This window comes from Drosophila simulans, chromosome 2L, assembly GCF_016746395.2.
Source record: "Drosophila simulans strain w501 chromosome 2L, Prin_Dsim_3.1, whole genome shotgun sequence".
In the NCBI taxonomy this organism is placed as follows: Eukaryota; Metazoa; Arthropoda; class Insecta; order Diptera; family Drosophilidae; genus Drosophila; species Drosophila simulans.
The window spans coordinates 13,103,103-13,128,598 of NC_052520.2; the positions used below are offsets into that span (position 1 = coordinate 13,103,103).

Here is a 25,496-nt window from a genome sequence, read left to right on the forward strand (position 1 = left end):
TTTTCGGCCGAGAAAATTTCGTGTGCGAATTCAGTGCGACTTGGGCTGCTAACTTGAACGCGTTGCAAACGAGAAAACCATCCGAAATAAAGAAATTTTCAACTAGAAACTAACACATAGATATATCTATACCATCTAGCTGGGCTGTCTATATATACGGATATATATAGATATAGATACGAGTATTTTCTCTGGCAAAAGTGAGCAATGCGTCGTGCCGCGTTTTATAAATAGCAAATTACAAAATATCGAAACGAACGTTGGTGAAAAGGGTTTCATAGTTTTAAAAACAGTGCAAAACCCTAAGTTCTTAGCCAAACTAACTTATCTGTATATATAATAATCTACAAGATATTGAACACATTATAGTATATATTATATGTACACACTTGTGTGAAAAACTATTTCCGAGTGGATCGCTTGTGTCCGTGCCGCAAATTATATAAGAACGCGTGATTTTTGATGCAAATTAATTTTTCGGCTTAATATTCATAATTTAATAATAATTTTCCATAAAATTTTCAGTGTTTTTGTGTGCATAGGCGTCGTTTTGCAAAATCTTTTCGTAGAACTTGCGTGCGTTTTGGCGAAAACCAACGCCTACGACCAAATCTAAATATCGCGATTTCTTCCGACTGGCGGCTGTGTGTAGGCGGTGTGTAAAAGTGTTCTGAAGTTGAACTTGAAATACAGAAAAAGCGGCTAAAATGAGTTCTGGGTAAGTAAAAAACTTGGTGCAAATTAAAGTTACTTTAGTGCTCAGAGAAGAAAGAAAACAGTAGTCTTTTAAGCAAAAAGAAACTGTCTAATAGTCATAAACTATTTTAAAATACACCAGATTTTTACCGGGGAAATCAAAAAAAAAAAAAAAAGAACAAAACATAAAACAGATGTATTTAAAACAGAATTTAATTTGTAATACTGCGGAAAAAAATAGTTCAATCGAAAGTTTCATAATTTTTTCTACTGTTGACTTTTCCAATAGAACTGAAAAACAAGGAAAAGATTATGTAGAATTATGAAAGATATTTTAAAACGCTTTTATTGGCTTGTGTTCTTTAAAAAGTTGGCTTTATGTCTTTTTAGGCACTTTATGCTTCTTTTGCCCACCACTATTATTCTGACCACAGCTGTATGGGCCTATATACGTATCTATAGTCTGAACATCTTTATGATCTCCGCTACAATTAAGGCTCACACATGAGTTTTTTTGAAGGCCATCGATGGCCCACGCCCACACTCGTATCTCTTTATTATTTCTTTTTTTTTTTTTGGCTAGTCCCATGTTGCACGCGCTTTTTGGCAGGCGACACTTTCGGTGTTTTCCCCTGCTTTCCTAAGCGAATTAATTAATTAAATTTCCCATTTTTCAACATCTCGCTGGTGCACAGTTTTGTGTGTTTTAGACACGGCCAGCAGCTGTCTTTTGGCTTTGTCTAGAAGCAATTGGCACACGTGTTGGGTATTTAGACGGCTGACGGCATTCACCGGAAGTTTCCTTCGAAGCCACGCACATCATAAAACACATTCTCAAGAGCCTTTCACAACAAAAAAGCCAGGAATTTGGCATAAAATGCATTTGTTTTATTTCATTTTTTTTTCCCGTTCCTCAGACAGCAGATTTTTTTTTTGCATTTCGCTGTTGACGTTGATGGGTGGCGCATAAATTTTCAACTCCCACGGAAATCTGCGATAATATATTGACAAAATTGGGTCAAGCATCAGAAGAAAACAAAATACGAAGCACTAGGACCTCTATTTGAATATTAAATTTCCGATTTTCATTGTTTATATTCTACTTTCTAAAATAAAGAGTCGATAAACAATTTTCCATCGCCAAACTTTCGGCAAAGCATCAAGTATACGCCACGCTTAACATATAAATGAAATTTATATCTTGTAAGACTTGACTATATGTACTTACAAAATTTACGTGTGAACTTGGAACAAATATTGACCATGTACATGGTTTTAAAGTGTTAATGTTTATTTTAGCTTAAATTATTATTCGCATTTTAATGCCTGAAACTGTGATGCATTGCACATGACTTTGATTTTTGTCAACGACAATTATTTTCACACTTCTTTGTCGGTTTATTTTTCACTTTTGTTGATTGCGTAAATCAGGTGTGAGTTTATTTATTTTATAAATTTTTGCATTTGTAAAATACGTAAACAGATTTCTTGTCCCAAGTTCAAGTTGGTCGCAGTTGACCGTGAAATTTGTATGCGAAATAGGGTACTAAACTCAAAGGAAGATTCCCAAGTGGATAAGGCAGAAGATATAAAGCCACACCCATATGACAGTTCAACAGCATTGGGAATTGATTATTGGACAGCGATGTGAATGTACCTAGATCGTTCCCATGATAGTTGACTCAATGATTCACTTTGCCTTTATGACTACTCTTCATCAATACACTCTGAATTAAAATTGATCAATGGAAAATTCACAATAAATTCGCAGTCGAATGTTGTTAAAGAACAATTTCTGCAACTTAATTATTTATTGAATTAACTTCAGAACTTGTGTCTTAAAAATATTTTAAGCTTACATTTTCTTTTGGGGAATTTTATAAGAATTATTGCTCAGATTTTTCCATGATTTTTACTATTTATTTGTTTTCCCGGAAAATGGTGTTGCTGTGCGTGATTTATTCCTTCACACTTTCTCCACAAACAAATATCGAATTTTCATGGCGCGGTTATTTTATTTTTATTTTTTACAAATCAATAACATGGCAATTTTTCAACCAGCACCAAATTTGAGCTGCAGGAAAAATGTTAAAAATCGGAAAAAAGGCGCTGGCGGGATTTGGTTGCCTATCTGACCAAAAACGACCGACGATGAATGACGACATGTGGTCATGGTAGGAAAAATATACAGAAATTCGCGTTTGTATGCGCATATATTCCGCAAGGCAACTGAATGAGAAATATTACCGCCATCGATTGTGCAACGGGCTTTTGGGGCAGAGTCTGCGTTTCGCTTTCACCTGGGTTCGCTGACGTTGACCCAGGCCAGATTAATATAAATAATTGCGAGTACCGACCAGACCCAGACCCACTCCCAATCCCAATCCCAATCGCGAACCCAACGGCTCCCTGTCTGATGTGCTCATGTCATGCAATCAACGCAGCTAAATGACAAATGCAAAACGAGTTGCACACTCAAGTGGCCGTAGAAAGTGATGAATGGCTTCCCTGATTGCGTTTGTTTTTCTTTCATTTTTTGTTTCTTTTTTCGTACGTAAAACTTTTTTCCCGTCGTTCAGATAGTTTTTCAAGGTCAGATACAACAAAAAAAAGCCAGAAATATCATAGTTTTATACACGCTCGTGTCTTCTGGGCGGTGGGTGTTGTTGGTGAAAAGCTAATTTTTATTGGATTATCCATCTTTGTTGTTCCTTTTACTTTTCCGTGAGAGATCGTTTCGTATTTAATGGCAAAATTTATTCATTCGTTTTATGTTTGCAAAATTAAGTTTCTTATAAATAGCATCGCATCTGTGTGTTTGTAGGTGTTTATGTTTCTTGCGTTTCTTTAATTTCTCTATAGTTTAGGCTAATTTATGATATTAACCGCTAGACCAAAAGGCGTTGATCTAAGCATTTACTTATGTTTTATTCTTTCCTAAAAAATACATTTATTCAAATGTTTAGCTATATTGTTTATAAAATCGTTTTTGATAGCGATTGCATTTAAGAACCCACTGCAACTAAGTGGGTCACAAAATGAAACGAAAGTGAAAAGAGAAAATAAAACGAAAATGTTTTTTCGAATAGAGCACAGCAACTTTTAACACATAATTAAAAATCCCATTCTTCACGGTCAGAAGAAATGACTCTAGTATTTTCCGCAATCGGAGGCCTGTGGCTAACTAATTAGATGGCCCCCATGATTGATGTCTGCACAAAACCAAATATCTCTGTCTGACCCAGTTTCTGGCCAGCCGAAGCAGAAATATTGAATGAATAGGGAAACCAATTTCACTGACAGTTCTTTGAGAAACGAATATTATTGACAGCCACTCGAATTTCAAGTGTGCGTCAATTGGCGGCGCAGCACTTAAGTGTTTATTGAACCAAATGAGTCACTCGGCCGGACACCTTTTGCTAGGCGACAGCTTGGAAGGGTTCGCCGTGTAGCACGATCTTGACGAAGATCCTCCGCTGCTCGCCGGAGAGGCACAACTCCCGGATGTCGGTGGCCGTGTACAGGAGGTAGTCCGTGTTGCAATGCAGCCGATTCTGGCTATCCATCAAGGGGCTGTCCAGGGAATTGCGCAGGCAACGCCATCCGAGCTTCTCGTTGGCATGGCATCCATCGAGGAGTGTTACATTGGCACTCACCAGCTTGGAGGGCACAGCACTCACCAGATAGAACATGTAGACCTGCTCCGTGTTCAGAATAGGAGGGCTCACATAGAGCATCAGGATAATGGGCAGATGGTGGACAATCTGCAGGTCCGGAGTAACAGCACAACTAAGACTCGGCTTTGGGGCTCCCCCATAGGCGATGACTCCAATCGAATGATTTCGACCCGGTGTCAATTTATCAATCTCCACTTCGTACTGCTTCGCCACGTCCTCACCAATCTCGATCATCGAGTCCTGCGGACTGTGCCGCATCATCAAATGGGCCAGCATCTCGAGTGGCGACATCTGCGCCTGGCAATTGGTCACTGGACACATAGCCGGAATTCCATAGAGCGCATCCAGACTCAAATTGGCGAACCTTTGGTACTTGTTGGGTTTTTATGGAATGGTCAGTTCACGAGGCTTTCCTTGCATTTATTTTAACTTACCATAGTTTCTGAACTATTAGTTAGGAAATTAAACTGAGAAATCTGGTAATGTCTAGAAAATGTCAGTGACTTGACAGGAAACGCTTGGCTAATAATTTCCTACAAAGTGACTTAAACTTGTAGAGGAAATTATTGAATTGATTGACAATCATAATCATATCGATTTTCCAAAATATCGATATGATGCACTTAAATAATTAAAGCTACACAAAAATACTTTTCTTGCTCATGGTTGAAGCTATATAATGGGATCAAATGAAAGTAGATGACCAGAACTATCCACAATAATCGTTGTCTCTTGACTTTCCCCTTCTTTGTGGCATTTTAAGTTTTTTACTTCGTACAAATTGTGGATGTCGAGCGGCGAAAGAAAATGATTTTAGCCCAGTCATTCCGCATTTTAAATTCCTTAACGCTTTCTTGCCAATTATTATTTAACTGGGCACAAAGCAGTCGCAAAAAAATAAAAATAAAACTGGAAAAAAACAGCAGAAAAGATAACATCTTATTTGTCTGTCAAGGCTAGTGGGCCACATTTCCGCAGATGCTTGTTCAAATGAGTTAATTAAAGCAAGCCGAGTGCGCAGATTCGATAAAGAAATCCCCCGAACTAAAGATAATGCCGAAGTGGGAGATACCCGTTCTTTCGATTTGGCTTAATCGTGAAAAGCGACAGAAGTAATAAGCAGACGACATGACAGTAGAGTGAAAACAATTAGTAGCACGATAAGAGATGCAGATACAGCCGAAAGATACCAGATACAGATAAACGAAAGCGTCGCAAAGTCTTTTTGGCGTTTAGCTGGAAATTTGTCGCCATCATCGAACTGCATTGACAGACAAATAAATTGCTATACAGTCCGCGTGCCAGTCGGCCGTTTGTCAAGCGATCGGTTTTCCTTTTGAGGCACCACCAATACCATCGTAGCCACTGGAAATGTATCTGCAACAAGTTGCCGAACAAGCCGACTCAGATGTGCCGTCCAACCTCCGGCGAACCAAACCCGACTTCAATGCGCCTCGAGAGTCCGCTGCGATCAGTCGCCCAGTAGTGCGCTCCTCAGATACAGATAAAAAACGAACCTACGAGATACTTTTTGTGCGCAGCGCGTGTGTTTTCAATTTTAATAATTAGTGAGTGAGTGAGTGATTAAAGTCGGATACTATCAGATAGGCCGGTCAAATGCCATCGTAATTCGGAGAATCTTTAGCTCATGCCTAAAAATAATTCAACTGCGTAAGCGTATCTCTGCGAGACGGAAAACGGCTGGTCCACATTGTAGTGATTCTGTTATAGGTTGCCCCAAAAATTTCAGTGATTCTTCTTCGTCGATGTGAGTCAGCAGACCATTTGCCGGCTGCCCCTTGTCAAAAAAGGTTAAATTCAATTCCCACAATCGATCGTTGAGTCATTCGACCACCTAGGCTCCAATGCAGCACCTTTGTTTGCATGTCCCCTGATCGGCCAAATGTAAATCGCTTGTACAACCCATTGTACTTGGCTGCTTGAATTGTAACTCTTTGTTCTGCGCACATTTACTGATAAGCGCACTTGCAACCTGGCAAATGGGTTGCAAATATTTTCATTTCAATTGTTTAACTTCTAAAGCGATTCAAAACAGATCTAGACAGCAAAGAAAGCAGAAGGAATTCCGGCGTAGATCTAATAATTTTTAAAAATAAAAAAAATAAATTATTTATTGTGTATCTATGAATCAAGATATATATAATGTGGAAAAATTTTGCTTTGGGCTTTCTTTAAACCCACTTGCTTGTACCCATTCGCAGATAGAGCTCCGTTTTAAAGATAGTCGACTCACCTTCATGCTATGCAAGTGTAAAAGCAAAATTCAGATAAAATAGTGAACAACAAAAATAAATTAGAATAAAAGTATTAAAACAAGTAAACAAGAGTCCGCGAGCAATGGCCACCTCAACGCTGCAATCTCCGTCGCCGTCGCCATCAACTGCCTCCGTGTCATCCAAGAATCCGCAGCTGAAGCGCGTCGTGTACTCCAAGTATCGGGAACTACTTGGTTCTTATAATGATAAGGCCAATGCCATCATCGACACTCTGCCCGCATATATGGTTCGTCAGGATCGCGGATTTCAGTTGTCGGAGCTGCCCGTGAACGGGGATGCCAATCGCAACGGCCTGGAATCGTCGTAAGTCCGCTACGAGTATATCCATATATATATATCTATGTATATATATAAATATATAGCTTAATTTGCTAAAGCTAAAATGCCAGAGCAAGAGCAATTTCCAAGTAAATATTTATCGCTAGATTAGCTCAACTGTGGAATGTGGGCGGCTGGAGGGAGCACCCTGTACGAACGATCTTCCGATCTCCGACTCCAAGCTATTTATAGCCAAGACGGGCGGACAATGACTATCATTATGTCATGTTGCATGTGGCAGCTTTCAAGTTCTTACCTCTTCTTCTACTTCTGCTGGCTGCCCTTGATCTTGAAATATGCGCTGCCAGCTGCAACTGCAGATTCTTCTAGGCAACTAGTTTGCTTTTACTAGAGGGTAGTAGGGGTTATGATGGAACTGGACTAAAAATATCAAAAATATTTATAAATATATTATAAATGCGGTAAATGAATACATTTCATATTAAATGAATGTGCAGATAATGGTAACTGATTAATGCAATAATAACCCAAATAAAACAATAACATCTTGTATAAACGAAATATGACCATACAAGGGATACCAACTAGTTCATCATCCGGTTTCCAGTGCTTTCCAGAAGACATCACCCGTATCTTGTGGATCCACCCGGTTGCCAGTTAGTTGCGAATGCCTTTAGATACATTTCTGCACGCTCATTTGCATGCGAAAAGGCAAAATAAAAGTCAAGCACACAACAACAAATTAGAAAAGTGAAAATGCGAATTGCACAGATGTTTTTCTATCATTTAAATTTGAAATTGTGATTGCTTTCGTTACTATTGCATGTTTTTAACTCACGCATGAACAGCTGCGAGTTGAGGATTTTTGCTATTTTACATTTATTTTTGGCAAATCATAAAGCGCAGTCATTAGTCGGTAAAATGTATTTACATTTATTTATAGAAATGTATGTTTATTTAAGGCTAAGTGCAAGTGCAACGCATATGCATATGATTCACAAAGAATATGTGCAAACTTGTGCCAGTTAATTAGTCATGTTGCATTATGATTATAGGCGAACTTTGTATGCCATCTTATTGGTTAATTCTTCCCGGTTCTTCGAAACTTTTTCCTGGTGCTCTGACATTTTAATTGCCAAATCTGTCAGTGGCTAGCAAACAGTTGGTGGTCTTGTCTTGTGGTCAATTGCTTTTTATCCGCAGCCCCAAGTACCAAGTACTGACGCCATGTCCCCGCCAATTGACGTCATCAGGCGACATCTGTGATTTCAGCGCGTGTATCTTTTAGTTTTTAACGATTCTTTTGTTTTTCGAAAATTTTGGCAACGCATTTTTTAGTTCACTGTGCGTGACGATCATTGGAATTGAGAACAATGAATGGGAATGTACATTGCTTTGGTGGGTTCAGGAAATGCTGAGTGCATTAAGCTGACTTTTTTCCAGGCTTGTCACGGTGTTTAATAACTTTTATAACCCGGCCCAATATGGCAGCGGTCTAATGTTTAATACAGAAAAAACAGTTAACAAAACGGTTGTGTAAGTTGCATTTCCTATCCGGCCATAAAGCATCGATCGAGTCAATAAACGGGGAATAGACCGATCTGAACTGAACGACCTCACAATTTTGGGCACGCCTCGACAATTATGGAAGCTGTTGATGCTATTAATTCGCACATAATCAATGGCAAGTTCAACAAAAAGTGTCCCAACCTGACTGGGCATATGTATCCATAGTTTATTTTATCCACCATATGCCAGGTCTATAAGGAGCTGACGGCATTTCTTCGACCATCGCAAATATGGTGATAATTAAAGATTTGTTGTTTTGTATTTCGATTCGATTTAAATGCGATTTTCTGTCAGTAACCGCAGGGAGTTACGTCATTTGCATTTGACTTTGATGCACGCGCTCCAATTTGCATGTAAGCCAGTTGTGGGTGAGTTTCGCAACAGTTTTCCCACACAACTTGGCCTTCGCATTTGCGGTTTGCAGTGTAGGGTGCCTTGTTTAACTTAGTTTTATTTTGTTAATAATTTGGCGAGACCGCAGAGTTTTGGCCGTGTCAACTTAATGGAACAACTGCCAGGCAGACCTGATCACCTGTTCCTGTTCGCCTGACCCACTTGGATGCGAATCATCCACGCACACCAAGCTCATGTCAAACGGGCCTGACAACTTTTCAGAACCCGATCCCGAACTCCATCACTTTCTTTCGGCATAAACGGGCTTTCTGATGGAGCCAACGTTAACGAGAACGCATATTGTCGCCGAACCTCTTCGATTTTCGCTTTTAATTAGCGAATTGTTAACGTTTAACGCATTTAAAATAAGCAAATTATGCGGAGAAAATTCGCCGTTGACTGGGAAGTGGGATGCTCGTACATGAAGACATACTCAACGGGACTGAGAAAGTGCAAATGGGAAAATTTTCACAAGCCTAAATAGGCATTAAATAAAGTAATCTTAACAAAAAATATTTTACGTAGATACTCTGAGGGAAGCCAGATAGATTGTGATCAAATTTATTATAACGAAACTAATTCAGCCAATTCCTTCAATAGACCTTCTTATAGACATGATACCACAATAACTTCTCACTTTCAACCTTTCAAATTTGGCACTTCATCGGACGTCTCTCACCTTTTATGGTCGGTCGTCCGTAACAACTTGAACTCACTTTCCCCCTTTTGATCGTTAAAAAATCAAAACATTGGCTCGTTGAACTATCGATGATCGACTAATGAGTCGCAGCAGCTGCGAAGAAAGGAAAACAATACAAATGGGTGCTTTTGCCGGCGACCAAGAGCGAAACAATAAATTAGAAAAGATTTAACAAAAATTATGATAAATAGCCCATGCAAATGGGAGAGGAAGTCAGATTAACATGACAGCGAAAAAAATAATACCAATGTTAACTAAAAGATTAAAGTATTGTTAATGCATATACCCATTTGAAAGCCTTTGCATTGTATTAATAATAATTATCATAATCCAACGGACTTATCGTTATCAGAAATATCATCTTTACTTTTCCTGTTTAATAATTAATAAGATTTTCAATAGCCCAAGTTATATAGAAACAAAGATAATCTTGAATGAAATTCGGAAATATTTAAATTAAATGATTTAAAGATATATTTGCAATTGTCTAAGTACTGGTTAAGCAAAAGATTATTATTTTTTGTTGAATTATTAAGTGGCTTACAGAGATTTGAACTTTTTTTTCCTGCAGGTATGGACAGCGCGGAGGAGGCGGATCCGGAAACGGTGGCTACGAAGCGCCCGCGTGCGTACAGAACGCGATGATGACAAAAGACAAGAAGCCCTTCACCTACACGCCCGGCGGCATCGATCTCTCCCAGATCCGGTCGGAGCGGATGGCTAAGCGGTTGGCGCGCAATGCCCAATCGGAAGGAGCCACCGGAGCCGCCCAACAGAACAGACCCGCCCAGCCACAGTCGCCAGGTGGGCCAGGTGGTGCAGCCAGTTCGATTGGAGCCGCTGCCATGGGCATGCCGTTCCAGGTGCTGCCGCCGCCACCACCGCCGCCGCAACCACAGTCGGGTAAGAATGGCACCCAAGGTGCTAGCGCCGCACCCCCACCACCACCCCCACAACAACCCAGCACATTAGCGCCACCCACTGGGCGCCTAAGTGCTCCCGGTTCCCCGGCAACGGCGCGCAAATCGCCAACTCCACAGCGTTTTGAGCCACCGCCACTGGGATTCCGGCCGGAGATCAAGATACCGCCAAATCCCATGGCTGCACTGCGCAAGGTAGCACCGCCAGTGGAGAAGAACACGTTCTGGAAGGACGAGTACATTAAGGATCGCTCCAAGAGTCCGCTCCCCGAGGTGGCACCTGCTGCGAATGGAGGATATAGCAGCACCACAGCCGATGCCGTTGATGGTGAGCAGAGCCCCCAAGGATTGGGCTCGCTTTACTTTTTGGGTGATTTTGGTTCAGCTACTGATCCCGATACGACTCATCACACATCGCCAGCTCTTACTAAGCGGTTGAGGTTGCTTCTTCTAAAAGCCCCATTCGACTAACCAGACATCCAAAAGGCCTTACAAATTGGCTCACAATCCTCCCACTAACAGCACTAATAAACTGATGCAATTTAAAGAAAGTTATGGCTAACAAATTCCATTTCTTTTGTTCAATATAGGTCCAAGACCATCGGCGGCTAGCGTTGAAAGCAGCTACAGTCCTTACACACCGACTCAGCAAGTTCCGCCCGTGGCCAAGAGTCCACCGGTGCAATACCAACAGCCATCACCACCGGCAACACCGCCGCAGCAGCAGCAGCAACAGTCGGAGCAGCCACCTGCAACACGCCCGGAGTTCCGCAGTGTGCCCATGCCCACATCGCCAGCGGTGAACGTCTACACACGTCAAACGGACAGTCCCAGATCGCCTTTCGAGCCGCAGCAACAGCAGCAGCAGCAACCACAGCGATCCACTGAGAGCCCCTTCCGGTTTGCACAGCAGCAGCAGCAACAGTCACCGCAGCAACGTCCACCAACAGCGATATCGCCGCTGGCTCAGGTGCAGCAGCAGCAGCAACAGCAGTTGCAACAGCAGCAGCAACAGCTCCAGCAGCTGCAGCAACAGCAGTTCCAGCAGCAACAACTGCAACAACAGCAGTTCCAGCAACAACAGTTGCAGCAACAGCAACTGCAGCAACAGCAGCAGCAACAGCAACAGCTGCAGCAACAGCAGCAGCAACCGGCATCTCAATCAGTACCATGGCGCACTCAACGTGCTCAGCCTGGAGCACAACAGCAACAGGATTCGCATCCACAACCCATCTACAACAATGTTCAGCAGCAGCAACAAAGATCTCGCGATGTCTTCAGTCCGGCAAGGAATGAAACACCGGCAGCAAACACGTTCAATTCACAGCAGCAACAAAACCAATTTGGTGGAGCATCAAAGCCGGTAAGTGATCTATAAAATGGATTTTTATTTATTTTATTCTTTTTCTTTTGGAATCTGCAATGCAATTTAACTCACTATTTAGATTGCCCCACTTAGTTTTGCGTTATTTCCATATCGAATTGACCTTTAACTATGTTACTCATACGCCATTGAGCATCATTGTGCAAGCACTGTGTGGCCTATGAGTAATTCATAGAAAACCAGGCACAACAAATTTGACAAATACCAATATATGCTAAGTAATATGAAGTGTTCACGCTGCTACAATGCAAATAAATGGAACGCCTATAATCACTTACAAACTGTTTTCGCGGAAGAACATTAGGATATTTATAAACCAAAATCTTTGCGAGAAAATGCTCGAATCACGCGTTAAAATGAACATTGAATGCATTTACCAAGTGCAGCGTCTAAAATTAGGCGCAAGCAAAGGCCAAACACGAATTTTGAACTTGAGGCGACTGACGAGCGCAAAACTTCATGGGGAAATCTAAAAACCAGATTAATTATGTTAAGAAAACATTGGTGATTAACAAATGCTAACGATATATTGTATTATTATACCTATTTTTCAATGTGCAGACCAACGTTGGATCGCTTTACATAGCTCCACTGGCCCAGCCCACTGAGCCGCAGGCTCAACGAATCCTTTTGCAACAGCAGCAGCAGTCATCTGCTCGGGATTCTCCCATGCGCCAACTTCCACAGCAGCAGCAGCCACAGACCAACCAACCGATGAGATGGCTCAGCTCACAGCCGGCTAGCAAGGAGCAGGCACCCTGGGCTCGTCCCGAGGAGAATGGCAACGTTCTGCCCTCCACCTTGCGTCAGACCACCCCGGCACCGCAGCCCCAAGTCGTCCCTCAACCGCAGCCACAGCAGCAGCAGCAGCAGACTACCTTCTACCAGCCGCAGTTGGTGCAAGGTAATGGCTATGGACCAACACCGGTCTCAGCCGCTCCCATCAGTCTGCAGAATTTCGGATCAAATCCACAGCCGGGAGGACTACGTTTGCAGATCAACCTAAACACCAATGGCAACAGCAGCAATAACACAAATCAAAGTGCTCCACGGGTGAGTTAAGAACTAAAGCATTTTGGTAAATATTTATAAGGGCGACAGTTTGCTATAATCAAGCATGATTCAGACTATATTGGAGAAGCGGGATGCTTATCACAACATGCCCTGCATCCGACGAGCTTATGCCGGCACATGATGTATTAGTGTATTATTATCATATATTCATAAGTCGGTTATATTTCTAACTATGTTTTGAAAAGTAAATAGTACACAAGTTTAGAAATTATTTAATATCATATATAATTTTATTTCCTTTTAGGAGCGTATCATACCGATAACTCTAGAGCAGACGCCGACGTATGCCGCAGCCCAGCCCAACTTTGGTGGTAAGTTTTGAAGTCAGCATTTTGCATTATGTGTTCTGTACAATATGTGTGGCGCTTTCCTAAAATCCGTAAATGTTTGTGACTAATACCCTACGTAGTTTATTCCCACCCCAAACCACCCGAAACTCCCGTGCACTCTCCACTCCAAAGGAATGACTTTCACCCGTGTATGATTTTCCCAAATCCCCGCTCTCGTCCAATTGTGTAACTCTCCAATTTTTGTTTCAAAATGTGTCTATGTATACTCTTTCTATCCCACGAAAGCGCCTGCAGGTCACATAATACGCTCAGCTAATCAATTTGTCGATCAAGGTTACCAGAATTACCCACCACAAGCCCAGCGATTCCCGTCGCCCAATCAGCCAACGAGTACGAGTAACAACACCAATGGCAATGCCACCCGATTAATCCCAATAGCCATCGAGAGAGGACGCGGCGGTCCAGTTTCCCAGTCGCCAGTGCTGCTCCAGAAGTAAGTCAACTTTTGTTTTCAAAGGATTTACCCTACTGCCGGCTATCCTTGTGCCTTACCCAAAACCCAACAATTGGCCCGCACTAATGCGATTTAATTTTGTGCTTTTCTACCGACTAAAACAACCAACAACTACTTAGTGGCAATTACAATTTGTATGTGCACCAGTGTCCGCTCGAGGCGGAGATCCTCTACAGAAAGAATCGTCTCAGGTAGTACGAGAGCACTGTGCCCACCAAAGTATATCGAGCAACATCAATATCTCATGCCATGCATTCTTCTGTATGTTATAATCTCAATTCGAATCTGGATTCTTTTGATATTTGGAAATATCATCAATTTGATCAATCTATTAAACTCAGAAAGTGCCTTTGTGCCTAGATACAGATACATACATACATAGATATTCAGATATATAATATATAATATATATGCCCAGTAGAAGCTGCACTTTTAAATAACTTATTTAATTATTATCATTATTTTTTATAATTATTATATTTTTTGTTATATTATTACCAATTCACAACAGTTATAAGTAGATCAAAAATAAATTTGATTAGGTTTTCTTGCATCGTAGTTAGCCTCATACATTACATTTGCATTCTCGCTTTTAGTACACTTTCGTACATTTATGCAAAATTCTAAAATTGGTTTCGTTAAGTACCGATCATAAATCCAAGCCAAATCTAACCAATAATTCAAACGTTTCGTTCGCACCAAACAAAATCGTTGTAATTTGGTTAATTTCAAACATTTTCGATGGCATGCTAACCAACAACCTAACCTAACACACGCCTATATCTACTTGCAGCGATCCACGCTCACCGCCCATCCAATCGAAATCGTTTAGAATATTGCAAAAGATAACCGACACCGTGGACGATGGCAGCGGGAATGGCGATTTGCGGCAAGACATGCAGCAGACGCCCCATGAGGCGGAGCTGCAGCGGCCGCAGTTCGCCCGCCAGATGAGCGCCCAGCAGGCCAGGAATAGTCCGACCATCGAGCAGATGCGACGCCTGCAAATTGGACAGGATCAGCAGAATAACCAACAGCAGTCGGGTACGCCACTAGTTTGGTCCCCGCAAGGTGAGATCCGATAGGTTGTCCTCCTCATTGCTCCTCGCCCATCCTCAGATATCTCACATCTTATACATATATATACGGTATTATATATCGGTGGGTAAGAGTGTAGTTGTGGTGAAAGTTCTTAATCCTTGGGGAGTGTCCTTGGGTCCTTGGGAAAACTTCTACTAAACCCTATAACCGCTTTTAGCTACAAGAACACCTTCTGGTTGATAGAAACTAACTAGCTTACTGTATCTGTCCTGACTAGTATTGCTAGAATCAGTGCTATGCCAAAATTATGCAGCACTACTAAGTAGAATATATACTAAGTAGCTATATTATTGAAATATTACTTCAATTAGTTGGCTTTAGCTTATAAAAGTAAATGTTTTTTTCAGGTAACGGAGTCTCCGCTCAGAACCGATTTACGCAACAACGATATGGTAAGGATTGACTATGGATAGTTTTCAAAAATAAGGGGCATATTTATAAATGAGGTAAAAAATCGATAAAACATATAATAATTTATTATTTTTATTTAGATACCCCACAACAACAGCAATATGTGCCGCCAAGTGAACAGCAAGCTCCGGAACCCAAAAAATACACAGGCAGCGCTATACCCAGTCGATCATTCAAAATTCTACAGGCAATGACAACACCTGAAAATGCCGGTAAGTACAGATGTGCCGAGTAGTCAATGTGCCGACTGATACACACTTGGAAGGATAAATCGTTCTCTGAAATTAAGTTACAAGTTTACAAAAAACCAGAACATACATACATACATCAGACAAAAATCATGGCTGTATATATACTCAGAATCCATTCAGCATCACTAATCCTACTGATCACAAAGTTCACTCAGACACAAGCACATGGAGCATTGCACCAAGGATCGTAGTTTTTATAAAACCGTTTTTGAGAGATTTCACCTTTTTTGCTAAATGGTGTCCCGACACTAGATTGACCTAATCCCAATGGCTTTTGATATTAATTTTGAGCATCCCACACCATTTTGCCTATACTCATGCGCCATTTACTTGTACATAGCTTGGCTTGAACATTTAACCAATCAGTTATTCAAATCGCAATTGATCGGATCAATTTGACAAAAGAGATCACATTCGAAAACCAAACATTTTGTTCGCACTCTCATCGTGTCTATTTCTCTTTTTCTTCTTTTATATTTGATAACCGTGTACCACAAAATCGACCTCAGACCATAAAATTCACACCGAGCTGGACTCGGATTTGGAAAATGTTGAACTGAACGAATCCCCAAACAATAATAATAATAATAATAATAACAGTAACAACGGAAGTACTGAAAATAATAATAATCATAATAAGATTAACAGTAAAACCAATAAACGTCACAGCTACACTTCATCCACACCCACACCCTCACCATCAGCCTGCACAGATCCCACCACCCATTCATCAAACTCATCTCTTAGTTCGGATAGCTCTTGTCCCCCACAGCCACCTCGATCGCAATCGGTTCCACCCCAGTATCCCTATGCCTACGGGTATCCGTATCCATGGTACATGCCACCTCCTCCACCTGTCAACGGTGAGGGAGCTCCTTGGCCATATCCCTATTCATATCCACCGCCACCTCCTCCACAATCGATGGATGGAAAGCAGGCAGAAGGATTTCCACCATATCCCTATTACTACCCATATTATCCGCCTCCCTTGCCACCTTATGGGCAACAACCCGGGGAAGCTCAGATACCGCCGGGCTATCCTCAGTTTCATGCCATGCCACCATATGGTCACCCGTATCCCTATCCAGTGGCTCCCAGTTACAGTCAGAGTTCCACCGAAGAGAGCAGAGCCAGCAGCGTTCTACCGGATATAATCATCACTCCCAGTACCGATGATATACCCTCGCAGGTCATAATGAAACATCACATCCGAGTGGAGCCACGAGAGCCACCAAAGCGGGCGCACTCTGTGGAAATAGAGGAGGTAGTCAGCAGACCGAAAGCCCGGAATATTTGCAGCAGCAATCACGAGGTCATCGATGTGCTGAGCCAACGATTGGCCAATATCAACAAGATTGCCAGTGGCAACACCCAGGCGAATCTCTCCAAGCAGCTACAGAAAAACTATGCAGGTGAGCAAGCCAAGGAACTGGGTGACAGATCCCCCAGCGAAAATGCCTCCAACTCGGACAGCGAATCAGAGGAAGAGAGCAGCGATGACGAAGAGGATACCCCTAAGATGGGAACTCGTCCCGCTCCCTTGCAGTCCATTAAGTCGGTGACAAATGTGCAAGTGTACAAGGGTAAAACACTGGAACAGCATTTGGACTCCGAGAGCAGCGATGATGAAGATGATGTGACTACAGCGGATGAAATGTACGATGAAGAGGAACAGATTGAGGAGGAGCAAGAAGGATTGGTCGAGGAAATGGAAGAAGATTACATTGTCGAGGAGGATCTTAGTGTTATATACGAGGAAGAGAGCGAACTGGAACGCAGCAGTGAATATGCCAAGACAGTCATTCGAAAGGATGACTCCCGATCCACCATAGTTGATGATATTGAAAAGCAGATCGAAGAAAATGATGATGATGATGACGACGAAGAGTCCAACTCGGTAACAGTGCGTTTGCCACTCCGCTTCTCCTTCAGTCGCTGTTCGAACGATGAAAACATTGCCACTGTGGAAGTCGGCAATACAACTCAGATCGAAGAAAAACAACCCATCATCGCAAGCACGTTCAGCGTGGCCAAGGTTGAAAGTGATGATGAGGATGATGACTGTCAGGTCAGTGTGACCATCAGTTTGTCGAACTCTTCGCGTTCCAATTCAGTGGAGAAGGTTTCCCAACCATATCGGCCATCCAACGCATATCCCGTGGAGGATATAAGTACACCCATCAAAAATAGTGAAGAAGATGTTTCCACATCGTTCTCCCTTGGTATGCGCAACAAATTCATGGGTGAAACAATTGCCAATGATGTGACTAATAATATATCCCGGGATCAGGCAAAACCAAAGAACGACGCCACCGAAGATGAAAGCTCCCCAAAAGAAGAATTCGACTTCTTTGCAACTTTGATGGCCACCAAAATGCAGGCTCAGAAAATGATGGAGCAGTCTAAGAACTTTTGGAAAACTCCTGACCCTAAGCTAGTAGAACCCGAAGCTGAGAAGCCAAAACTTCGACCCAAGGAGAATATTCCTGAGACAAAACCACCAAGACCCATTTCTGGTGATATGTCCAAAACCCAGGCCTCGCTGGAGGCAGCCAAGAATAGCTTCTGGTCCACCTTCGCTACGACCTCAAAGGAAACGGAGCCCAAAGCAGAGCAAGAAGATGCAGCTGAGGATGTCGACTTCTGGGCAAGCATAGAAAAAAAGGAAATCTCTGACCAGGAAGAAAAACAGTGGACCAAAAAAAAGAAGACCGTAACCTACACTCCGTTGAAGAAAGAGACAGTTACTACGGTGGAGCATTGGACAACAACGTTCAGGGCTCAGTTGGAATCGCTACCAATCCCCCAAAAGGCTGAAGTACATTTTGTAGTTGAGGAAAAGCAAAAAGAAGTTGAACAACGACAAGAAGAGAATCAGGGTGAAGAAGAGGATTTCTGGGGCTCAGTAATTAAGGATAAGATGGAAAACACAGCCAGTGCGACGTGGGAACGCACAGAATACAACTTAGAACCCTCTCAGGGAGTGACAGATCAACCCAAGCAACAAGATGAGGACAACGTTGACTTCTGGGCCGAAATTGAAACATCTAATACTTACGAAGATAGAGAAAAGCCCAAGAACCTCAGCTATGATCCCACAAAATATCCTGAAGAGCCCCGCGAAGTGGATACTGATGAGGAGATTGACTTCTGGGCCGAGTTAGAAGCTAGACGCAACCCAGGTGAAGACGACGACGAAGATGTCACGTTCCATAAATCGGCAACTTTCTGGGCTCGCAAAGAACGACAGAATTCTGTAGAGGAAACCCCTTACAAGCCTGTGGAAATCAAGGCTTTCAGAGCTAAGTTACCCGATGAAGCAGCAGTTGAAATTGATGTTTGGGCCACCTTAGAAGCAGCCAGAGGTCACGAGCCCGAAATTGTTGATCCCGCGGTGGAAGAGGAAAAGGTTCTAGCCGAGCAATTTGAGGAACTTGAACACGAGACCTCGGATGAGGAGGAGGAGGAGGAGGAGGAGGAGGAAGAGCTAGAGCAGAAGCCTCGGAAAGAAGTCCAGGAGAGCAATCTCAGCCATATGGACACCATGTCTTTGGCCTCGATGCACGAGCCAGCTACAGTCTATACATGGGCTCCACCACCACAGGAAGCGGAAGATAATGAGGAGGAAACTGATTTCTGGGCAGACATGGAAAAGGAACGATCCAAGAAAGAACAGTTCGAGGAGGCGGAGCAGAAACGACACAACTACCGACAGGCCATGGCCTTCTTCAACACCTCGATCGATGGCCAGCACTCACCGCCACAACAAAATGCCAGTCCCAATCGCAGCAGTGTTATCCTGGAAGTCGAAGAGCCACAGGAAGTGAACCTGGGACCACCTGGTGAGTACCAGATAGTAGGTGAGGATGGCGTCGTAGTGGAGGAGCATAAGCCGGAGATAACAGAAACAGAGGAAGATGAGCGAGGTGCTGCAACTCCAACCAATATGGAGCCACAACTACCAGAGGTCTATGTGGAGCCCGAGCCGGAAGTAAAACGCCTTGTCAACGGACTTCCTGATCTTGCCGTTGAGAAGTTTAGCGAAAAACCCAAGATATCGGTGCGTGCCAGGATCAGTGCCTTTGAGGTGATTCCCTCGGCGACAAGTGATGGCGCCAAGGGACTAACCAAGCAATCTCTATCAGTGGATAGTGCCTATGGTAAGGGAACCCTATCGCGAAACAGCAGCACTCAGCGATCCGAGTCGGAGATTGAGGAGGACGACTCCGGGGTAACGGACATGAATCGCCAGTTGTCTGAGACAGACACAGAGTCCGAGAGTTTTCCGGAGCTGCGCAAGATGACCAGCTACCAGCGGGCAGCCACACATTCCAGGCTCTTTAAGCTGCTGCAGGACGAAAACGATGTTCCGGAGGCGGGAGCACAACCCGCCGATGAATTTCAGTTCAAGCCCAGTCGCAGGAAGATTGTCCATAATGTGTCCATTACCAGACGACAAAATCCAGGAGCTTTGAATGATGCGGAGACCATGACGCAGCGCAGGGAACGACTTTCACTACCGCTTCGCAAGAATACCAGCATAGATGCGGACAATCCCTCGACCCCGAATAGTCCTGCCTCCCCCATAATGGGACCGTCGGCCAAGAACCAACGCGTGGTTAGCGATAAGTTGGTGAATGAATTGGTCCAGAGCCTGCTCCTCAAAAGTGACAGTTCGCATTTGAGAAATCTGCCCATGGAACGTCTCCAGGCGGCCGCCAAACGTGCCCTGGTGGAGGAGATGGACTCCGCGCAGGAGAACAGCTCGCTGGACAGCACGCCGGCACCCACGCCCAAGCATGACAAGGAGTATTCCGACTACTACAACAGCTGGTGCGATGCCAGTGGCAGTGGCGAGGAGGTGTTGCCCTCCAAGAGCTTCCGTGCTCTGCAAGATCCACGACGCAGTCCCTGGACGGTGCGGTGTCCGCGAGTTCTCAGCTCCAAGACGATAAACCGGGACTTGGCCCGGGTTACAGAGTCACCGGAAATAGCCAATGGACGGGGCAGCAAAAGTCCCGAATGCTTCCGTCAGAACTCACACTCCCAGTCCCGGGAACGATCCGTAAGCAGTTGGCGGAGAGTTTAGGATACGGCAACGAATTGCCTTTTGTATATAACAGGGCGGGTCTATAGTCTTTAGCAGGGATGTGAGACCGGCTCAAATGGGAAAAAGAATCTCGTGAGGAGAATCTGAGTATCGAACGAAATATAAAGCGAACCTTAATCGAAGCAGGAGATGGTTCACTAACTAACATCCTATTTCTGGTTAGTTATTATTATCCAGTATCTAGGAGGTTAGGCTAGCAGCTAAGCGCTCCAGAGCCGGATTTCACTCCCGAACTTCTCGTAAACTAAGAAACTACTGCATTTGGCCGAAAGAGTCACTGCCTCTGGGAATGTGTGATAAAAAAAGAGCCAGATTTTGCATTTCTCATCTCACCATCATCGAACTATTCACACACATTGTACATTATGAATATCGAATACACTCAACACATTAATAAACTAAATCTAATTAAACATGTAAATAAACCAATTGAAACCAATGAAAGGAAATCGTTCATTCGTTCGTTCGTTTGTTACCTCAGTAAAGCGCAAAACCAAAAACCAACCGAAATCATTTTCTAAACTTACATGAGTATTTTCAAATTTGTAAGCCGTAACTCATGAAATCGAACCAAATAATAACAAGCATATAAAACTGAAAAAAAACTATCAAGCGCCACAATAAACAACAAAATAAAAACCAATTTCATCTCAACTCAATGATTTTGTAAAACTCGTTCAAAATCCTAAGGTACCTAAAATTGCAATTATTAAAAATTACCCAAAACCAAGTTTTAACTAATTGAATGTTTTCATAATATTCCAAAAATTGTCCTTTTTCTATTCTATGTATTTAATTTTATTTTCGCCGCTGTTTGACTTTATTTTGTGTGCCGTATACTTATTTTTGATTTGTCTATAAAAATATTTGCGATCTTTGCAATTGAAGTCGAACAAATTAACTCAGGTTTGTATGCGCAAATAATCAACAAATAATTTAAAGTAAATATTATGAGTAAATGCATTTACCATTTGCCATTTATAATTGTTCAATGGACCCACAAATATTTATGAAAATCCCTCTTACATCGCAAATATTTTTATTACACTATTGTAGTTCCTTCCCCAAATGCTTCCCTAAAAACTTGAGCTTGGAGAGCAAACTCCACCTTGCAAAGAACAACGAATGAAGATTACTCTTTTGTTGTTGAGACCATAAATAAAAACTATCGAAATAATGGTGTGGAAAAATATAAAGTGAAAAATTGTACAATATGACTTGTCGAAAACTCGATCGTTACATTAACCATTCATGAGTTTACAAATGCATAATTAAATGTTTCTTTCTCTTATACTCGATTAACTTGTTTTATACACACAATAAGAAATAAATATTTTAACAAACATTAATCGTTAACTTTAATAATGACAATGAATGGCTTTTACCCCAAAACTTAAATCGAATTGAACTGAATTGAATGAATAATACAAAAAAAAGTAAAAAAAAAGGTGAAGTTTTCTCTCAAAATTGTTTTGGCTGCCTGGCACTTGCACTTTCTCAGTTGCTGCTTCAATATTTCTGATTTATTTTATATATTTTTTATTTACTTTGTACGTTTTCTTTTTATGTAAGTCTGAACCTAAATCAGTGTTCATGGCCAAGTCAAGACTGGAAAGTTTCCACAATTTAGTGTTAGCTTTATTTGTTTGTCTCTGCCAGTTAAAACCATTTTAAAGTAACACTCTTCTTGGTTTAATCTTTTTCAGGACCTGGTCAATCGGATCTATAATTATTTCTCAACGCCATAGAAATCAATTATAGCAACTCAACAGCATCATACAGAAATCGAAACGAAACTGAATATTAATCAGATTGCTTGTTATAGTTATCTAGTTTAAGTACCAGACACTCCTGAGGATCGCCACAATCAAATAACTTGGGAACGGGAACAAGTTTTTAGTAAAATTTCTTTACACTAACAAACATCATTGTAACTGAGAATGGACAGTTTTTATTGTTGAACGCGATTTGGTAGCAGCACTAAAACCAAACAAAACAATTCTAACACAACTACGAAGCAAATAGCGAAAGCGAATATATACTAATCCTAAAACTTAAGATGAAGAATGCAGGTGCAATGAGGTAGCAACGAAACGAAACAAAATCCAAGAAATCGACTATGCTTGATATGTATCCGGATAACACGAAAGCGCACACATCAAACACGACTAATAATATATTAAATATTTTTGTTACTTGCGAACAATATTATTTCATTTATGAATATTCTCTTTTGTTTGTCATCAATATTTATTCTTTTACTCAGTTCGTATGCATACGAACGTTCTGCACATTTATTTGAATATTATTATTTGATACATAAATAAAATATATTTTGTGTTGTACAATTTTATATGCAGTAAACATTTTTAGTAAATAAAGAAGTCAAATCAAAAAACTTGTACTTGTCTTTATACAATATCGATGGATACATTGCCCATACAAAAATAAAACACTTGTAGAGGTGCAGAGAAGCCAAGTGTAGCAAAACCTTTTCATACTGTTACGCTTTGTTTAAATTCGTTACATGAGTATATATATTTAATAACATACAATATTTTCATATTTCATAGGTTGGACTTGCTGATCGATGTAACGCCAACTTTAAATTGTTAGCTACTAGCGTTACAATCAACTAACTCTTAACTCTAGATTATATACCGATATTGCATAGTCACATAATTCTAATAGTTTGAAAAGCTATATCAACATTAAATGCATATAAGTATGTTAGTAGTTTACGTATTTACTATGAAAAACCTTCAACAGTAAGTTTTTATAGTTGGCATCGAGATAATTTCCATTTGTACAACATATCCCATTTGAGATCAGCAATATAATATGCTTAACAACTGAATATACAATCTTTGTTAAAAAATAGCAACAAAACTGGTAGATACATTTTGTAAAGTTATTGTGTACAATATTGCTTGGCTAGGTAACTTTTATATATTTCTCACATACCATTTAAGATGTTAGATTGTCCACCTGGACTTCCATCAGCTCTTGCACAATGCGATACTCATGACAGTGGGAGCACAGTAGGCGGCCATTCGAACGGTTTGAGCGCTGCGCCTTCTCATGACAAACAATGTGCACTAGTTTGAGATTCTTTAGGGAGAATATTTCTAGAAAGTACTCCAGTACTGAGATATCGACCACTTGCTTCTTATGAAGTGAACACTTTGTCTGCGGATGACTCACAAGTTCTTCCACATTTGCCACAAGTGCGGGAAGGATTGTGCGGCACAGTTCAATCTGGTGGTCCAGATTCCAGACCTGAAACAAAATGAGATTCTCACGCGAAGCGTACGGATTAATAGTGTGCTGCTTTGAGCAGCTGTTGCCATTCTCCGAGTAGGAGCCCTGGCAATAGAAGTCACCCAAGTCGGAGCACAAGGAAGTGGACCATTCGTCGAGGATGCAGTTTTCCTTGGTGTACTCCTTAATCACCTGCCTCAGTCTCTTGCTGGGTATCCTGCCAGCGTCTGTTTCCTCATCGCCCAAGTGCTGCTGCAGGAATTCATGCTTCTGCTTGCAATTCCTGTCAAACATCATGGAGAAAAAGTCGCAACCGATGAGCAGGTATCGAAACTTCTCCAGCACAGAGTTTATCACTTGTCGGGCCTTGGCATTTTGGCGGTACAAGGGATTGCGGGTCAGCTCCTCCTTGGCCTTATAGTAGTAGCCGCGCACACGTGTCTGGGCACGTGTGGCCATGGCTTCTTCCTTCGAGTGGAAGCGCTCCTCTCCGCCCGTAAACCACTCCACGTGCTCGGCCTTCAAGCTGAGGTGGGCCTTGCTGTTATCCAGGACGCGTCGCTGCTTTTGGTGTTCGTACTCCGTGATCATGCGGCGGAACTTTTCCGGATGCTGTTCGATAAAATCGTAGAAAATGTCGGCCACCTTCAGTAAAGGCGATTGTTGTCGCATCTTCTCAAACTCAAAATCGGCATCTAAAGAAAACCAGATTAATTGAGGATCAGTTAAATATTTAAGCTGTAGCTCACCTGTTGTAATGACAGCATCCGGTCCAGACACAATGAACAGCGTCTGGGCGGGTAGGCTTTTTAAGTACTCATCGTCGGACACCTCGAAGCCATCAGAAGCCAAATACAAATGTAGCTCGAGAAGCTAAAAGGTAGAAAACGATTTAATTGTAATGCCCTTGACATGGGCGAATTATAACGAGGCCAGTTCGCCCAATTCCTGGTTCAGGGGCCTTCAGTTTGTTTTTCATTTTTTTTTTTTTTTTTTTTTTTGCAACACAAGGACGCTCCAGCAACAGGTGGTTAGCTCTACTATACAGGACATGCGCATTGGCATTTACTAGTGGCATTGAAAGAGAGCCAAACAAACGCGGAAGCCACTGCCAGGGACATGGCCTTGAAAATTACCAGGGCCAGGAACTTTCAGCCCATATACGTGGGTGGGTGTAAATTTCGCGCTTCTACGCAGGAGTTTTTCCTGTTTTTTCTTACCGGGAACTTGCTTTTTGCCTTGGCTATCAGCATTTCCAGGGAATTGGCTCCGATTCCATATTTCCTCGTTCGCTCGTTGTCAGTAACCTTGTAGCCACGCATTGGAGCACCTGATGTTCCCCTGGATTCGGATGAGCTCACATCCTTGAGAACTTCGCCTGTTGAGTGACTGCTTTTCTTGTTATTTGAGCTGCTGCGTGTTGTCGGTGACATGATTGCATCTCTAATGTAGCTGAGCATCGTTCTGGCTCATAATAAAGTCAACTTTGGAATGTTGTCCTCGCAGCAAGTTTCCTTTTCGGCGGACAAAGCAAAATAAACCAGCAGAACCATGAATTTTTCGCGCTTC

The 25,496-nt window shown here is 42.1% G+C and overlaps 3 protein-coding genes across 17 annotated transcripts; 1 reads left to right on the forward strand and 2 right to left on the reverse strand.

The window, feature by feature from the left end:
- LOC6732183 (histone-lysine N-methyltransferase 2D) lies at positions 1–23,114 on the forward strand. Of its 15 annotated transcripts, XM_039298387.2 has the most exons (13): positions 1–200; positions 526–718; positions 10,183–10,859; positions 11,122–11,894; positions 12,477–12,968; positions 13,234–13,300; positions 13,565–13,772; positions 13,913–13,984; positions 14,587–14,864; positions 15,242–15,286; positions 15,386–15,517; positions 16,066–21,356; positions 22,373–23,114. In XM_039298387.2, the coding sequence occupies exons 2-12, from the start codon at positions 708–710 to the stop codon at positions 20,643–20,645; spliced, it is 7,335 nt and encodes a 2,444-aa protein (XP_039154321.1). In that variant the 5' UTR covers positions 1–200; positions 526–707; the 3' UTR covers positions 20,646–21,356; positions 22,373–23,114. The 15 variants fall into 15 exon arrangements, with proteins under 15 accessions (XP_039154321.1, XP_039154315.1, XP_039154324.1 ...); XM_039298381.2 differs by lacking the exons at positions 1–200; positions 526–718 and adding an exon at positions 6,560–6,973; XM_039298388.2 differs by lacking the exons at positions 1–200; positions 526–718 and adding an exon at positions 6,600–6,973 and having other exon boundaries at positions 10,183–10,514.
- On the reverse strand, positions 4,037–4,945 carry LOC6732182. The gene is made up of 2 exons (XM_016178320.3): positions 4,808–4,945; positions 4,037–4,745 (listed from the first exon to the last, which is right to left on the reverse strand). The coding sequence occupies exons 1-2, from the start codon at positions 4,808–4,810 to the stop codon at positions 4,116–4,118; spliced, it is 633 nt and encodes a 210-aa protein (XP_016024864.1). The 5' UTR covers positions 4,811–4,945; the 3' UTR covers positions 4,037–4,115.
- On the reverse strand, positions 22,907–25,495 carry LOC6732184 (DNA fragmentation factor subunit beta). Its single transcript, XM_002079277.4, has 3 exons — positions 25,148–25,495; positions 24,677–24,800; positions 22,907–24,622 (listed from the first exon to the last, which is right to left on the reverse strand). Exons 1-3 carry the CDS (start codon positions 25,385–25,387, stop codon positions 23,634–23,636), a joined length of 1,353 nt encoding a protein of 450 aa, XP_002079313.1. The 5' UTR covers positions 25,388–25,495; the 3' UTR covers positions 22,907–23,633.
- Between the last annotated feature and the right edge of the window lies 1 nt (position 25,496).

Coding starts and splice junctions, on each gene's coding strand:
- LOC6732183 (XM_039298381.2), top strand. CDS start 6,732: ATGGCCACCTCAACGCTGCAATCTCCGTCGCCGTCGCCATCAACTGCC. Junction 13,773..13,912: donor TCGCCAGTGCTGCTCCAGAA/GTAAGTCAACTT, acceptor ACAACTACTTAG/TGGCAATTACAATTTGTATG. Junction 13,985..14,586: donor TACAGAAAGAATCGTCTCAG/GTAGTACGAGAG, acceptor ATCTACTTGCAG/CGATCCACGCTCACCGCCCA.
- LOC6732184 (XM_002079277.4), bottom strand. CDS start 25,387: ATGCTCAGCTACATTAGAGATGCAATCATGTCACCGACAACACGCAGC. Junction 24,801..25,147: donor AGGCAAAAAGCAAGTTCCCG/GTAAGAAAAAAC, acceptor TCTACCTTTTAG/CTTCTCGAGCTACATTTGTA. Junction 24,623..24,676: donor GGATGCTGTCATTACAACAG/GTGAGCTACAGC, acceptor GGTTTTCTTTAG/ATGCCGATTTTGAGTTTGAG.